Genomic DNA, 17,870 nt, shown 5'->3' with positions numbered 1-17,870 from the left:
ATCTCCGAACATTGTTTTACCACATGGTATCTGTACTGTTTTATCGAGTCAGTGGTTGTCCTCATTTGCAGGGGCGTTGATCCATCTACAGTAGCGGGGGGGGGGGGGAAGCATTATACATACGAGGCAATACATGACTTTATCTCTGTGTGTGCGCGTGTGTGTGGGTGTGTTTGGGGCAGGGAATCTTAGAGGCCTCACCTCATTCCAACATGGAAACTTCCACATATTCTGTCAACTGTCATCTTATATTCACGAATAGAAGTGAGGTGGTCTCGTTCTCTTTTGCATCATGGATTACCAATTCTACCTTTCAGAACAAATCTACATTGACTAAGATCGACTTTAAGTTGGACGTAATCATGGCAGGCAATTCATACCACTGTGTGCTATCACCATTAACTGGTATTGGTCTCTCAAAGGACTTACAAATCATGGTCACAATCTACAGATTTTTTTAAATTAAAATAATTCATTATTATAAAAGGAAAATTTAACATCTAAAGGTGACATATCTATAACGGTGAGAGCAAACAGTGGCAAGAACAGCCTGCCATAGTTAAATCCAACTTAAAGGCAATGTAGTCTTTGTGAAACACCCCTGATCTGACATAATAATTAATATCTTTTCGGTAAATAAGTCGTGATAGGCGTGATAATGAAAATAATGACAGATGTATTACAACAAAATAAAACACAAATGCAGTACTAGAAATTAAAGGAAAAAGGGCATATCAGGTTGGGTGGTTTTTAGAGGTGTACGATGGACTTATCCAGTCGAGTGTTTGTAAACATAAAGAGAAAGAGAGAGAGAGAAAAGGGGGAGGGGTTGGGTGAACTTGGAAGGTGTTATCACACTTCTCCACACCCTTTCCCAGTAGCTAGGGACCATTGGCCATTGGCCCCGAAAAATGACAGTACCCCTTATGAATAGACCCATCCAGGGTCAAATTCTAGGGAGGAGAGAAAGCCCGGATATGTCTGTACTCCACTTTTCGGTTTGGCTGAAGTGGACCATTGGCCGGGTGTTTTTAACATTTATTTGGCTATCACAATTATACATGTATCTTAATTGCCCCTCCCCCTCTTTTACAAAATTCTGGAGCCGCCCATTCCACCTTTAACACCCCACTAAACTGAACCACCTATTCTAGTTTGACTACTGGATTGACAGTACCTATTATGAGTTGAGAAACTTACTCACTAAAGAACATTTTCTTTTAAGATCAGCAACGCCTTGATGCTTTTACTTTATTTGTCATTTATCTGTAACATAAGTGCATCACATTATATTAACAAAATATTGCAATATGTTCTCTATGTGATACAGAATGTAAGCGGATTGCGCAAGACCAATCCGACTCGTCACATCTGCATGACGACATTGCGCAATACTTATTGAACATGCATGAACACAGGAAATGAATTACCAAAGACCTACGGTGCTGACACATTATATTGTTGAAGATGAATGTTAGAACGGAAAGTGGTATCTTCCGCAAAATAACACTTAAAATATATATGGAGCATGGCGAGGGGGGGGGGGGGAGACACCTTGCACCCCAGACGATCTTATGGTAATTTTGAGTGTAAAGCAAGACAATAACACAATATTTGATTCATCACGGAAACAAGGGTGCATGTTGAATTTGGGTACGCAGCCCTCGTTTATCATGCTCAGAAAATCAATTAACACCCCCAATGTATAGGAAGCAGTGGACAAACGGTGGAAATGGTGCACATATTTCACCTTTCGTCCTAAAGCATGGGCAATTGTAATCAATGTCTGGATACGCCACTGCGAGGGTGTATTACCTCAGGAAGTCACTCGTATAGTGGTCTTTGTATGACGGTGACAATATGCTGAATGCGGCAAGTAACATACCGATGCACGTGAGAAGACACCCCATCCTCCTTAAAAAATAAGAAAAAAATATGATAAATTTATACCTATCGCATATAATTATGTTGTAAGACATATCAACTATGCCAGCTATAGCTCTCGAGCCAGTACCCACAAGACGAAGAGCTGATGAGATCATGTTGAATTATGCTTGGAAGCAAAGCAACAAGATTTTTTTCTTCGGATTTCAACCCAACCCAATGTTATTCATGCACTTTATTCTAGTAGTAGTAGTAGTAGTAATGGTAAGAGAGAGAGAGAGAGGGGGGGGGGCCTAGTAGGCATTAAAAAAGAGGTTAGCCTCTCTCCCCTCTCCCAGATGTTCAATTTTAATTTGAAATACAGAAATTTTGAAAGATATGCTAATCAAATATCATCAGGAAATTTTGTAAAATGCAAAAGAATACTACACAATGAGCGGGGAGGGTCGACGGTGCTCTGTTTTGAAGGGGAGGGGGTGTTCGTGACTGCCCCCTCCCCTCCCCCACCCACCACGTTGAATATGTTTAATATCTATGACGTATTTCAATGAGTGAATCTCTGAAAACACGCCCTTATATCTTTGGAATTCCCAGCTTGCTATTGCGCATGCGCGGGAACGATAATAGTCAACTCTGTATATCAAGCCCATGTTACATTTTAAAGTGATTTCGTGATCGTGTCATAACCTAATTGTTAAAAGTCAATAATTATCAAGTGTGATTGCCGAGATTGTGACTTTTTTCGTTTTCGTTACATACTAACATTTTGAACAAGGTATATGCATACAAATTACTACTGTTGAAATTGAAATGTTCAATCAACATCCCGGCTAAATTGCAGTGGGAATGCATTTTGAACTACGTTGGCAGATTTGGGAATCCTAGATAAGGTATGCATACTGCATGTGAAGTAATACTTTTATGTATCCACGAGTCTGGTCTTTTCTTTGACGAGACATAAATGATCAAGATGAGAATGCATCTCTGTTCATTTTGTTAATATACTTTATTTTGATATTTGTTAAATATATTGTTCTCATTACATTAAAGCAATACTCATATATTTGTTGTTGTAGCATCGAATAACTATGCAAATGAGACTGCTCAATACAAATTAGTAGCAACTATTTCATTGTAGTTTAATTATTATCATACATTACATATACTCGACTTTTTAACATTTTTTGGCCTGCATGCCTGGTTTTATTTTTGTATTCAACTATTTTACTTTTTTGTTGGCCTGCATGCATCGTTTTTTCCCTCTCTTTTCTTCTCTTTATTCAAAAGAATCTTTGAGTAACTATGCAAATGGGGACCTTTGCTTAAAAAATCATACAAATTATTTCTCTGAATGCCTGGCCGAGTTTCGACTGATTTTATTTGTTACTATTATGCAACTTTGGTTATCTATAACTTAACTACTGCTTCTGTGCATTACTTGTGCTATTAAAACCATGGTATTCTCATACCCCCTTCAAATCCCTAATCCCTTGTCTCCTCCTTCCCAGGGTAGGGAAAATTTAGCGTTATTATGTTTGAAAGTCAAGTTTTAGGGTACAACTTTCAAAAGCACAACGGTACGCTTTAATTGAAATGACGGGAAGCTATTACTAAAGGGGCAGTCCTTCCTGATATTAATTTAATTTTTTATAGAAACAGAAAATTAAGGAACAGGGCAGTGAAAGGTTGAGCAAATTCCGATTAAAAATGATCAAGTTATGAATATGTGAATTTCCGATCAATCAAACATAAAATTGGCCACACTGTGACATATCTCGCGAGCTTCTATCCAATTTGCTCTGTACATACAATTTCTTCTTTTTTTCTTGAGGGGGGGGGGGGGGGGCTCCTGTCGAATTTGTTTTAAGTTTTATTTTTTTTCAAATCTTGAGACATTATAAATCATAGTATTATTGTAATGGGTCCCATAATGTGGGCGAGGGCGCAACAGGGGACTCAACAGGTGCAGTAGTATACGGGGGCGGGGGGCATTATCCCAGTCGAATAGTATAGACAATGAAGAGAGAGAGACAAAGAGAAGGGGGGGGGGGTCTTCGGTGAAAAGAAGATGATATGACACTTCTCGACATCCTTTACCATTTGTTACACGTTTTAATTCGTATTCCATCCACCAAGTAAGATCGTTGGCTCCAAAATTATGGGAGTGCCCCTTATTTACTGGACCAAAGCAAGGGCGAATTCCGAAAAGGGGAGGTAGGATGGGTGAGTCACAGGCATCTCTACCCCACTTTTAAGCTTGGCTGAAGAGGACCATTGTGTGTTTGTTTTATAATTGATATGCTTGTCATAATTATTTCGTAATTGCCCCTACCCCCCTTTTACCAAATTCTGAAGCCACCCATTCCATTTTTAACACCCCACTAAACTCAACCACCTCTTCTCTTTTGACTACTGGATTGACAGTACCTAATATAAGTTGAGTATCTCACTCACTAAGGAACTTTTTCTTTTAAGATTAGCAACGCCACATTAAAAAAAATGTTTTTAGTCTCATCTACATTTAACATGAGTGCCCCACATTAACGTAAAATTGCAATATGTTCACTAAGTGATGCTGAATGTAAGCTGATTGCGCAAGACCATCCCGACACGTCACATCCGATGGTGACATTGCGCAATACCTACTGAACATGCATGAGAACAGGATATAGATTAATACCAAAAACCTACGGTGATGACACATTCTATTTTTGAAGATGAATGTTAGAACGGAAAGTGGTGTTATCCGCAAAATAACACTTACAACATATGGGGCAGATAGGGGGGGGGGGAGTGAGGCACCTTGCAATCCAGACAATCGTTTGATAATTTTGAAAGTAAAGGAATACAATAATAGCATATTTGATTAATCACTGAAACTCGTCTTTGTATGACGATGAAAAGAGGCTGTATGCGGCAGTAAAATACTGATGCACGTATAGGAAGATTCCCCACGCCCTCCAAAATAATATAATTCATATCAATGGAATATAACTATTCTGTAACCATGGCACTAATATATGCCAGCTTTAGCTCTCGAGTCCGTCTGCCTACACTACCAAGAGCCGATGAGATCATGATGCACTTGGAAAACTCCCCCACCCCTAATCATGTTGATACTAAAATGCCCGGGAGCAAAGCAACGATATTTTTTTGCGGATTTTAACCCCATAAAATACTATTTATGCACTTTATCCTAGTAGTTTCGGAAATGGCTCATCTGTTTTTCAAATAAACATCTGTTCTAATACACTTACGAGAGAGAGAAAAAGGGGCGACTGATACGTAGCCGCATACTAGGCATTCAAATAGCAGTTGGCCTCTCTCCCTTCTCACAAACGTTCCATTTTTTAAAAATATAGAATTTGGAAATATATGCAAAACAAATTTTGAAATTTTAAAGAAAATCACATTTCTAACAAGTTCATTTTCTGCCCTTTCATATGAAACCTCAATCAGGAAAAATGAGCCAGGAATAACAAAGTTCTGTTGAAAAAAAGTAATGCTTGCATTTCCATAATTCGATTTAACGAATTCGTTTTCATTTGCCTTTTTGGTTTCCTCTGTACAAATCAATTTCAATTACTCATTCATGAAATATTCATCATGTGAGTTGCATCAAATGAAGAAGGAGGAAGTTTTACAAATATGTGTCATTTATTGATTATAATTGCGGTTAAGTTATGATAAAACATCGATAATTCTCGGTTTCGTTTTTTTCTGGGACGCACTGTATATACGTGTAAACGATTATATGTCTGTGCAGGGAGATCCCTGGTCTGTGGGAGAAACGTAAACATTGCACATACCTGGGCTGAATGATGGGACAAATATAAACGTCTCGGAAGGAGACTAGCGTCATAGAAATGGGACGATTTGATATTGTAGCAGACTTTGGACATCAACCATATACAGTGCGTCCCAGAAAAAACGAAACCGAGAAGTATCGATGTTCTATCATAACTTAAACATAACTATAATTAATGAATGATACATATTTGGAAAGCTTAGAGTCTCCTCTTTCATGTGAAGCTACTCAGAAAATGCATATTTCACGCATGAGTGATTAAAAGCAATTTGAAGGAAGGAAACCAAAAAGACATTTGGCTGGCGGTATCTGAATTTCGAAGAAAAACTCACATTTCTAGAAAGTTCAGTTTCTGCTCTTTCATATGATACCTCAATCAGAAAAAATGAGAGAGGAATGACAAAGTTCTATTTGTTTAAAGTAGTGCTTGCATTTCCATAATTTTATTAAACGAATTCGTTTTCACTGGCTGCCTGCCGTATCAATAAACGAAATTAACAAAAGACTTAACTCCGTTTTGTTGACAATCAGCCGTAGAAGGGAGTCTTCAGGCTGATTGTCAACGAAACGGAGTTGTCTTTTGTCAAATCTGCTTTTTGCTACGGCAGGCACCCAGTGAAAACGAATTCGTTTGTTAAAATTATGAAAATGTAAGGGCTATTTTAAACAAACAAAACTTTGTTATTCCTGGCTCATTTTTCTTGATTGAGGTATCATATGAAAGAGCAGAAAATGGAATTTCTAGAAATATGATTTTTTTTTTTGAAATTTAGATACATTTTCTGGGTGGCATCAACTGAAAAAGGAGACTCTAAGCTTTCCAAATATGTATCATTCATTAATTATGGTTGTGATTAAGTTATGATAAAACATCGATACTTCTCGGTTTCGTTTTTTCTGGGACGCACTGTAGATATACACTGTTGCAAATAAAGTTGGAATATTTTTTTTACCCCAATTTATGGAATTATTTTGACAATGAATTTTTTCGTAATAGATCTAGATTATGGTAACCCGACACCTGCTCCGGCGACGATTACTCCGGTGACAAATGCTCCGCAAAAAGCGACAATTAATCCGCCGACAGTTGCTCCGGCAGCTCCGCCGACAATTGATCCGCCGACATTTGCTCCGACGACAATTGCTCCACCGACATTTGCTCCGCAGACAATTGCTCCGCCGACATTTTCTCCGCCGACAATATTGCTCCGCCGACATTTGCTCTGCCGACAATATTTCTTTCATGTGTTATTGTTTTTGTTTTGTTGTTGTTATTCAGGGTCGTAGAAAGCATTTAAAGTTAGGGGTGCATTTTAATTCCCCAATCAGGAGACACTGATTGGAAAAAATGATAAATCTTTACGAAAGACGCAATCATCCTTTTCATAATAACTGAAAACCATCTTCCTGCCTACCACCCCTTTTCTTAATCAATGATTATTTCACGAGTATGTAGGCCTATATTTTATACACCATTTTATTTATCATTTTCCCCGACGTGTCGCGACGTCGTGCCGGCAGAATTCACCGTCATTTTATATTATACCGACACCGTTCCGACACAAAGTTGTTGGCCAATGCAAAAATATTGAAATTAAATCTTCCTCTATCTATTTTGTGTCCCTTTTTTGCTTGTCTTTAGTCTTTTCTTTTCTTAACCATTTCTTTTTCATGTTTTCTTGTCCTTTTATTTTCCATTCTTTTTTTTCGCTGCAAAAGGGAGCTTTTTTTCTTTTACGGAGCACTCCTGCTACGGCGGCGGAGCATTTGTCTTCAACGGGGTACTTTGAGGAAGGAGCATTGTTGGAGCATTTGAATTTTACAGGGCAATTTTTTGGCGGAGCTGTCGGAGGAGCAATATTGTCGGCGGAGCAAATGTCAGCGGAACAAAAGTCGGCGGAGCAAATGTCGGCGGAGCAATTGTCGGCGGAGCAAATGTCGGCGGGGCAACTGTCGGCGAAGCATTTGACGTCGGAGCAAATGTCGCGGAGCAATTGTCGCTTTTTGCGGAGCATTTATTGGCGGAGCAATCGTCGGCGGAGCATGTGTCATGGATTCACTAGTATACATTCTCAAACTTTATTGAATAATAATTTGCCAGTGTTTGTTTTGCGTCACTGATTAAACATGTGTATTGCTACTATGCTTATCAACTAGGGGACCTACGCCCTTAAGTCATAAATGACGGTAATGAGGATTAATGCTCCACAAAAGGACACTATAGCACATCGACATAGTTTTGATCCTGGGGCCTCACAGTTACGAGGCCATTGCTTTGTCACTGAACCATGACTGTTCGTAGCGGGGGCTAGAATACGGGGCAGTTCCTACAAATAAATAACAAACAAAGAACATGCAATGAATTATCAATAATTCATTGAATTTCCCCCCGATCCCCAACAGAAAAAAAAATCATCTGTGTGCCCATAATGCATGACCGTAGCCATAGGGTTGTACCAAAATAAGGCATTTTATCACATTGTTTGTGATTATATATGATATGTTATAGTAGTCGAAGACGATGATACAATCAAACTTAAAATGAAAGCAAAACAAAAAAAATGAAAGGCAAAATTGACCCACCAGGAATCAAACCTGGGTCACCGGAATAGGAGTCGAGTGCTTTAACCAATATACCAAAATATGTCTCATAGACAATATATGCAAAGCTGACGAACAGCCTTGGCTGTTTTGATTCAATTTTATAATTTTCTCAGTAAAGATGTATACTTTCTTGCACATAGCATCAAGCACTGCAACTGTACTAAACATGTCAAGTAACATAGACTCAATGTTATCTGACATGATTGAACGTAACTCATGAGTTTCATGTAGTGAGTGGCTATATGCTCCACTTGATTGATCAATTTCTGGAATGTCTTCCGAATTGCATTGTCTATGTCTCTAAAAATCCATGATGGTTGTATATACTTGTATACTATACTATACTATAAATAATATAGTGTCAACTTGAAATCAAAAGAAGTATTTTAGGCCAATTTTAGTCAATTTTTAAAGAGCGGCTCCACTCACTCTTTAACACATATCCTGCCATCCCCGCAGAGGACGCCCAAACAAGTAGTATCAATGTCATAATAATGGGCATGGGTATGTTTGTTTGAATTAATATATGAGCCAGTAGATTAATTCAATTCAAATAAAATCAAATATGTTATAAAACCTAATCCATATATTCTTATAGAATCATATGTCTCTCTGTATACTCCAGATATCTGGAAGTTGACAAAGATGTGGGGTGATGATGACGATGACAACGGAGGCCGTTTTGCGTCTCGTCCTAACTCGGGAGATGACCATGGAAGGGGTAGACGAGGAGGATTTCGAAGGGGTGGGACCAGAGGACAAGGCAGAGGAGGTGCTACGGGTGGAGATAACGTCATGGGGAGAAGACAGAACAGGAGGGAAGGAAGTCGTGATAGAGGAGACGCCACGATGGCTGACAGATTCGGGGGAGATAACTTTCCAAGAGGAGGAAGGGACACTGAAGGAGCGAGAGGAAGGGGACATGATGGAGAGAGGGGAGATGGAAGGAAAGTTGAAGTCGAAAGAGGCGGTAACAGAGGAGGCCCATTCCGCCAGCGCTACAACGACAGGCAACAAGCCGGACAGCGAGGCGATCGGCCTAGAGGCCGTGGTCAACGAGGGGGCCACATGGATCAAAACGTAGCTGGATCTGGAAGAGAGGGCTATCGGACACAGGAAAATACTAGGTACTTTGTTTCAATAGGCCGATATGGACCAATATTCTCTTACACAATAAATATGTCTCTAACAACTGAATAGGTCAATATATTTTGTTTAATGACGACGCCTACTTGTAATGAAGCAGAAACTAATCAGTTTGATAGACATTGTACACAATTAGCCCTGTAAATGTTTTATACACTACTTCCTTCAGCTTCTCATGACAGGAATATATATCAATATGTATATATTCACACCATTTCATTTCTACCCTTTCAGATATGGACAGACCCAAGGTAGATACCCCAAGAACCAAGGTAACTTCAGACCGCTTAGTTCCAGACTGCTCAGAGAAATACTCGAAAAAGACCCTTCTGAGGCCGCTACAGAACTTGGGTCCCTGACAGGAAACCTTCAAGCCGGTCTCAATGAAGACTCGATGGATGAGGTACGACAACATCTCATTTGGAAGGCTCTAGCATTTATTTGCGGAGCTCTAGGTGCAGAACAAACAGTGATCATGCTCCTGACAATGGCCCTCGACTCCAAACTCTGTCGTCAGCATTTACTAACGTTTTTGACCAATCTCAGGCGTCCAAGAGAGAACATCGACGCAAGGCGGTTAAATCTTTTGAAGAATGTCATCACTGTCTTCCACTCAGCCATGCAAAGTTTGCCAAGCCGTGCTTCAGATCTCAAAGTTGCAGTCACTCTCATCTCCGATGCTGTAGCAGACATGGACGAAGACGACAAACGTGATGACATCATGGAGTCAATAAAGTCGTTGAATAGTCACATTAAGGACATTGAAAAAGAAAGGGAAAAGAAGAGACAGATGGATCGCATTTCTAAGAACCCACCCCCTGACGACTTCCGCCAGCAAAACATTCTTCCCACTGTCAAGGAATTGCAACCCGGATATCAGCCGTTTCTCCGCCCTCATCTGACGAGAGGTGTATATGCCGATGCAGATCACTACCTGGATGTTCAGTTCAGACTCCTGAAGGAAGACTTCATCTTTCCTCTTCGCAATGGGATATCAGAGTACCTAACTTTCAAGAAGGCGAACCCTGACAGACGGGCCAAACTTCAGGATGTGCGAATCTACGAGGAGGCTCACTACGAAAAATCTGTCCGTGATTTCTCCGGAATTTCACATTACTTGTCTTTCAAGAAGTTACCTCGTGTCCGATGGCAATCGACAAAACGACTCATGTACGGATCATTGCTCATTCTATCAACGGATGATTTTAAGTCCTACATATTTGCTACAGTGGCCAAACGGGAGGTAGCAGATCTAGAAAAGGGGTTAGTAGCCATAGCATTGGTCGACCGAGAAGATGAAGATACATCATGTCTACTAAATAAAAGTTTTGTGATTGCAGAGTCATCTGTCTTCTTTGAAGCTTATCGCCCAGTTCTCCTGGGTCTCCAGCGAATGTCTGGCCCATGCTTGCCGTTTTCCCAGTACACTTTGAGCATGATTCATGATGTAAAGCCACCCAAGTATCTCCAAGATCAGATGGTAACTGAAGACGATGAAATGTTCATCTATCCACGTAGCATCGATATCTCACCTCTGCTGAAAGGCAACCGACGATGCTCTCCAATAGTCACCGTGCTTCACGATGGTGCTTGGCCAGATATTGACGATGTACAGCTCGACCAATCACAATATGAAGCTGCCAAGACTGCTCTCACCAAAGAACTTTCTGTCATACAGGGTCCACCAGGTACCGGCAAGACGTACATAGGTCTAAAGATCGTAGAGACTCTTCTCCTCAACAGAGAAGTCTGGTCAAGTGAAGAAAACCCTAGCCCAATCTTACTTGTGTGCTACACAAATCATGCACTGGATCAGTTTCTGGAGGGTATCTTAACATTCCATGACACTGGCATCGTTCGAGTTGGAAGCCGTAGCAAGAGTGAGCAGTTGCAGTCCTTCAACCTTAATCGGATGGTCGGTCGGAGGGGAATAAACGATGAAGAGTACGTTCAGCGAAGGGTTCGTCATGTCAAGAAAGAAGTTGACGCTACAAGGAGACGAGTGGAGAGAACGCAAGCCAGGATAGAGGGTGCAAGAAATGGGATCATCAACGAGTATGAACTAGGCCCTTTTATGTCATGGCAGCATTACAACAGCCTCCTGCGTCTTTCCCATCTGAAAGAGTCAAACTCCTGGCTTGTAGATTGGCTTCTCTGTGAGCGTCATAATGACAGGGATTGGAACCAGCAAGAGAAACGGGATACGCTAGAACAGAGAGATAACCTGCAAGAAGATGAGAAGGAAGAAACCACAAAGCATGTTCCTGTGGCAAATGAAGCAACAGTCGAGGTAGAATATGAACGAAGTGCCATCGAGTCTGAAAGAATGCTTGATGACGAATATGGTGTGGAAGATTCTGATGAAGAGGAAGACGAAGACTATCCTTTCCTAGGCCTTGACTTAAATGTTCTGAACAAACCAGAGCACGGTTTCTTGCGGAGGTTCATCCAAAGGAAGATGTCTGGCAAAGATGTCATCGATCCACGTGCTCTTCAATCGATTATGGATGTCTGGAGTATGCGTCCAAATAATCGATGGGCACTCTACCATATTTGGTTGCAAAACTACCTCCATCACTTGAAAGGGAAACTGCAAGCATATGACCTCAAATTCAAGCAACTTTGTGGTCAGCTAGATGAGGCAAAAGGCGTAGAAAAATACCATGTCCTTCGACAGGCAACTATAATCGGTATGACTACAACTGGAGCAGCTAATCACCAACAGGTTTTGCAGAGAGTCCGGCCAAAGATCGTAGTAGTAGAGGAAGCAGCTGAGGTACTGGAGGCACACATCACCACGGCATTAAATGCATCATGTCAACAGCTCATTCTCATTGGAGATCATCAACAACTTCGTCCGAAACCGAACGTGTTCCTCCTGGCCAAGAAGTATCATCTGGACGTTTCATTGTTTGAAAGACTTATCAACAATGAATTTCCTTACTCACAGCTTGAGCTGCAACATCGGATGCGTATCGAGCTTTCGGGTCTGATGAGAAGGCACTTCTACGACAACCTTCATGATCATGACACGGTGAAGCGATACGAAAGTGTGAAAGCAGTTCAAAAGGATATCTTCTTTCTAGATCACGCAGAACCAGAAAATGAAATGGAAGATACACAGAGTCACTACAATCTCCACGAGGCCGGACTCGTAGTAGCGTTGTGTTACTACTTCCTGCAGCAGGGGTATGAACCTGATAAGATTACAATCCTCACAGCTTATACAGGTCAGCTACTGAAAATCAAGCACATGATGGATCGGAGCAAGTTTGAGGGAGTCAAAGTTACCTCAATAGACAACTACCAGGGAGAAGAGAATGATATCATTCTTCTGTCATTTGTGAGGAGCAACAATCATGGGCGCATTGGATTCTTGGGGATTTCGAACCGAGTCTGTGTCTCCTTGTCAAGAGCAAAGAAAGGGCTCTACTGCGTTGGAAACTTCACCCTCTTTGCAGAAAAGAGTGAGCTATGGAAGGGAATAGTGAAAGATCTAGAAGCAATGGGATCTATCGGAGATTCCCTTACGCTGCAATGCACCATTCATTCAGAGGAGAGGACAGCGGTGAAAACTGCCGATGACTTCAAGAAGGTACCACTAGGAGGATGTAGTAGAGACTGTGATACCAGGCTTGATTGTGGACACGTCTGTCGATTAAAGTGTCACCCAACGGATCTAAAGCATCTCATCTACAAGTGCAAGGCTCCTTGCTCCAAGGTTATCTGTGAGAGAAACCACAAATGTCCAAAGCTTTGCTCAGATCTTTGTTCGACCTCTTGTTCAGTCATTGTGGAGAAGATCCTGCCCTGCCGTCATGTCTGTAAAACGGAGTGTAAGACCGATATTTGGTCCATCACATGCGAGGAAAAGGTTGACAAAACTTTAAGTTGCTTACACGTCCATCTTCTCCCATGCCACATGCCAACTGAGGGACTTGAAAAGAAGTGCAAAGTCCTTACCAAAAAGGAACTACAGTGTGGCCACAGTAAGACAGAGAAGTGTAATGGAAGTGGTAGATGTGATGAGATAGTCTTGAAAGTTCTGAAATGTAACCATACCTGCCAAGCAGCGTGCCATAAAGATCCAGAGGACATCAGATGCAAGGAAAATGTTAAGAAAACATTGCCATGTGGACACACGCATACTCTTCTCTGTTCCGCAATTATTGACAATGTTCGGTGCAACACGATTACCCTGAAAAGTCGCTCATGTGGACACGAAATCATAGAGGAGTGCCGTCATAACAGTAAATGTTCCGAAGTAGTAAAGAAAACCTTGCCTTGTGGTCACAAATTGAAGATGATTTGTTCGACCGAAGTAGAAACAGTAGTATGCAAAGCAAGGTGCAGTAAGGAGCTTCTATGTGGCCACATTTGCAAGGAAAGGTGTGGGGTGGATTGCACTGAGAACTGCACAGAGATGATCACCAGAGATGACTGGCCATGTGGTCATGAGGTAACCGTTAAATGCTGCGAAGAAAGCGACGCATGCTACATCGCCTGTGAGGAGATCTTGATATGTGGGCACAAGTGCAAGGGGACCTGTGGAAAATGCTCACAAGGTCGTTATCACCACCCCTGCATTGAGACATGTAAGAAAAAGCTGGTATGCGGACACAAATGCGCCCTCAATTGCGGTGCACCATGTCTTTCCTGTAAAATGAAATGTCTGCGGCGTTGTCGTCACACGCAGTGCAAGCATCCGTGCAGTGAGCCATGTGATGTTTGTACGAAACGTTGTAACTGGAAATGTGAGCATCACGAGTGCAAGACGTTGTGCTGCGAACCTTGTGACAGACCTCCATGCAATAAGCCCTGTTCAAAGAAACGGAAATGCGGTCACCCTTGCATTGGTCTGTGTGGTGAGATCTGCCCCAATAAATGTCGCATCTGCGACAAAGAAGATTTGGAGCAACGCTTCTTTGGGACCGAAGATATCCAGACGGCAAGGTGGGCTGAATTTTATGGAACCAGCCTATTAGAAGATAAATCAGGGAAGACGCCTACAAGACATATGAAAAGATACGACTTTAAATAATCTCATTCTGCTTCATGTTAAAAAAACTAAATCATACAATATGAAGCTTAACCTGTGGAATTTTCCTGCTCATAGTTTAGTCATTACCATTACATGTCTTTGTAAAAAAAAAAAGATCTCAATGGAATAAAATATCGTACTTCGATAATACATCTAGATTTAAAGCGCTCGTCATGCTCCTTGAAAGATAAATTTTAATTATTGGGAAAGAAGTCGAGCCATTTAATACATTTCCTTAAAACTATATGAGAATATGCCAACAGCAGAGCTAGATGCACGATTTAACAAATTTCTAAAATTCTTTTGCTACGTCTATAGGTATATTCAACTAGAAGACTGTGGACATTACTTTGAGGTAGAAGGACTTGACAAGTTCCTGGGACTCGGCATAAAATCCGACGGTGCAGAAATATTTACCAAACTATCGGTAATACTACATTTGTTTTCATGAATTATCGATTAATTTGTCATTTCACTCTTATCATTCGTATCATATCACAATACTTTTAGTACGCGTTGTCGTAGATAGATATTATATACTTATAAGGGAAAGACACACCTCTTAATCAAGAAGGACAAAATGAAGAAGCAGATGTATGTGTAAATGTGTTAAAAGTAGAAGAAAAAGAACTTGGCATAATTCATATAACTTATTTAAAAATAATATATTCTTTTATCCCTTAAAGGTAAAGACCAGTTATGGTCATGCGAATGCATTGTGAAAGAAACGTTATGGAATCGATCAGAAAAGGTTAATCATCTAGCATCTAGCATCTGCAAGGTTCTGGAATCATCAAAATGATAAGAAATTTGGCCCATTCTTCGTAAAGTTACAAGCACTATACACAGAAAGATGTATATGGGACTACCCTATATCTCTCACAGACCATGAGAGAAACAAATTTACCAAATATATGAATTAGTAGGCGGTTTCCCGGCAAATTTTTTATCATCATGTATTAGTCAAAACATATTCTTTCACATGATTGGTAATGAGAGCTTCCATTTCATTTTTTGAAATTGGGGCGTTTCCAATACTGGTCTTTACCTTTAAAGTGTTTGATGTATCAGTCAGTTTGGGCTTCATTGATCATTGTGACACTGTGAAATTAATATAGGTTTTTATTTTGTATCATTTTAAAGGTAAAAACCTGTCCAAGATGCGAAAAACCCATCCAGTTAAGTCGTCGCTACAGTAATCTTCTGAGAGAATCTTTAGCGATTAAGCCGCGAATCGTGGAAAAGCTACAGGATGCTCGCAATAGCAATGATGACAAACACCTCCTCCTTAAAGTCAGCTCAGCCGTCATGTCGGCGAAAGAAACCATTCGGCTTTTGTTACCCAAATCACCATTAGCGTTGAGTAAATACTCGCTATCATCGCGATTCGGTAGAGATTTGGTAGAGAGTAGAAAGTCATCTATTTTGGACAAGCTTCATGAATTACTCCAGGCATCAACAGAGGAACTGCACAGGCATACCAAGTCATTGCCGAATGTACTCGTAGATCAGCACGCGAACGACCTCTGGAATGAGATGAATCGAGTGACGATCATGTGTGACTTGGCCGAAGTACTGAGGGGCGGAGCAACAGAACCAACCAAAGTACCCAAACTTCTCAATATCCTAGGCCGGGATATGAATATGACATTAGCACATGACCTCCTCAATGGAATTCGCACTGCTAATGGAATCAGTCATGATACTGGCAGTGGCCTACATATTTTCAAACGCACTCCACGTCTTTCCTTCGACGTAACCATGTGGTTTACTTGTGCCAAAGGACATCCCGTTTCGAATCATCATCTCAAGAAGGGCGCATGCAAGGACTGCGACTTGGAGAAGGATGAGCAGGAGAGAGCCCGCTCCGAGGCTTCTGCAGCTGTAGGACGCCCTAGAGATAATGTACCTGGACAGCGAAATTTAGGTGGTCAGCAAGACCAGCGGCGTAGGGGACGAGGACGTGGAAGAAGAGGTCGAGGTGGAAGAGGTGGTCGCAGAGGAGGACATCAAAGAATCTATGTCCCGTGTTATGCCTGAATATGCGACCAGAATCTTCGTACATCATATACTGCTAGACATTTTGCAGGAAGATGTACACAACCAATATCAAACATGGTTTATGAATTCCACTGACCTTCGTATCATAGATGTTTATCCAGATATGCTGTATTGAAAGATTGTAATCGATTCAAGCTATTATATTGTTCATTGAGATAAATAACGCGTGAGGAAGTATTTTTAATCTGTTAAGAATGTATTGATTTAAATATCCTTTATCGAAATTAATTTTCCTTATTTATTTGAAGGGCTTTTGAAAAATATGCGATACTACAATGTCCACAGCAAAAAAAAGAAAGCATTTCATGTGTCATTTAAAGGATTGAAATTGTAAGAAATCGAAACAATTGGAATGGACCAAATGAGTACTGGCTAGGCTCTAAAGGAGCACAAATTTGGCCTGAGCAGAGAAATGCTAATTTAAGAGACTGCGTCAAATTACATGTAAACCATGATTTTTGCATGTGCTTTATGAGGTATGAATAATCGTTTTGTAACATATGTAAATATTCTTTATATTTTCTGTTTTTATCTCAATCGGACCATTTGCTCTATATTCCTTCGCTTCGCTGCCCGCATAATACTAAAACATCACTCGGCTTTATCAAACAATGATATTTTTCTGTTGTCCATGCTATCAGAAAATTGGTATTTTTTTAGTGCGGGTTTTTTCAACCGTACCGGCGCATAAAAATATGTTTTACCAAGCCTTTTCTTTGTGAAATACTTAGTAGTATTGTAGAAATTTAGAAGAACACAGACAAATATTTGTCTCATTAAGAATATAATTCGTCTCAATATGTTGTAAATAGATCTCCACTGTCTTGATCTTCAATATACATGCACTTTAGGTATACATTCGTTTACATCAAGTAGGAGTAGAGTATCACAATTGGATAACAAATTGGAACTTTTAAAATAATGATATTGATCGGATCCAAACGATTCAAAGTTGTTTTAAAGCCATACTGTACTAGAAGCCCTACCGCAATATCCCTCTTAGCGCCCACTCTGGTCAAATGTAGCAGTATGGTCTCGTAACTCGCTGCTTATATGGCAGAGCTGTTGGTTTTCGCATCGAGTCCTCTGTCTGCGAAGTGGAAATTAGTTATTTGGTTATACATTGTTGGCAAGTTGACCGTGAGATGGCGCTGTGCAATTAACAGTCTGCTAAAAGACAGAAAGTTCATCAGTTCAGTACTGCTTTAAGATGACGCACATGTGAAAAAAATTGTTGCATGTGTTTAATATGCAATGTTGATAAGGTTGAACTTCATGTACTTTTAAACGTGTAGTGACAGGTGAATTTTGAGAATTAACATATGA

General features: G+C 40.5%; 2 protein-coding genes across 2 annotated transcripts; both read left to right on the top strand.

Moving 5' to 3' along the window:
* The first annotated feature begins 8,960 nt into the window (after nt 1-8,960).
* LOC105443640 (NFX1-type zinc finger-containing protein 1-like) lies at nt 8,961-13,852 on the top strand. Its single transcript, XM_030975703.1, has 3 exons — nt 8,961-9,376; nt 9,677-13,431; nt 13,827-13,852. Exons 1-3 carry the CDS (start codon nt 8,961-8,963, stop codon nt 13,850-13,852), a joined length of 4,197 nt encoding a protein of 1,398 aa, XP_030831563.1.
* A 161-nt stretch (nt 13,853-14,013) lies between these two features.
* Nucleotides 14,014-17,298, top strand: LOC115920322 (NFX1-type zinc finger-containing protein 1-like). Its single transcript, XM_030975892.1, has 3 exons — nt 14,014-14,395; nt 14,802-14,910; nt 15,627-17,298. Exons 1-3 carry the CDS (start codon nt 14,106-14,108, stop codon nt 16,521-16,523), a joined length of 1,296 nt encoding a protein of 431 aa, XP_030831752.1. The 5' UTR covers nt 14,014-14,105; the 3' UTR covers nt 16,524-17,298.
* The last annotated feature ends 572 nt before the right edge of the window (nt 17,299-17,870 follow it).

This window comes from Strongylocentrotus purpuratus, unplaced genomic scaffold (assembly GCF_000002235.5).
Source record: "Strongylocentrotus purpuratus isolate Spur 01 unplaced genomic scaffold, Spur_5.0 spur5_scaffold_8, whole genome shotgun sequence".
Classification (NCBI taxonomy): Eukaryota; Metazoa; Echinodermata; class Echinoidea; order Camarodonta; family Strongylocentrotidae; genus Strongylocentrotus; species Strongylocentrotus purpuratus.
Note: the sequence above shows the minus strand (reverse complement) of the source record. Positions and strands in the feature narration are given on the sequence as shown.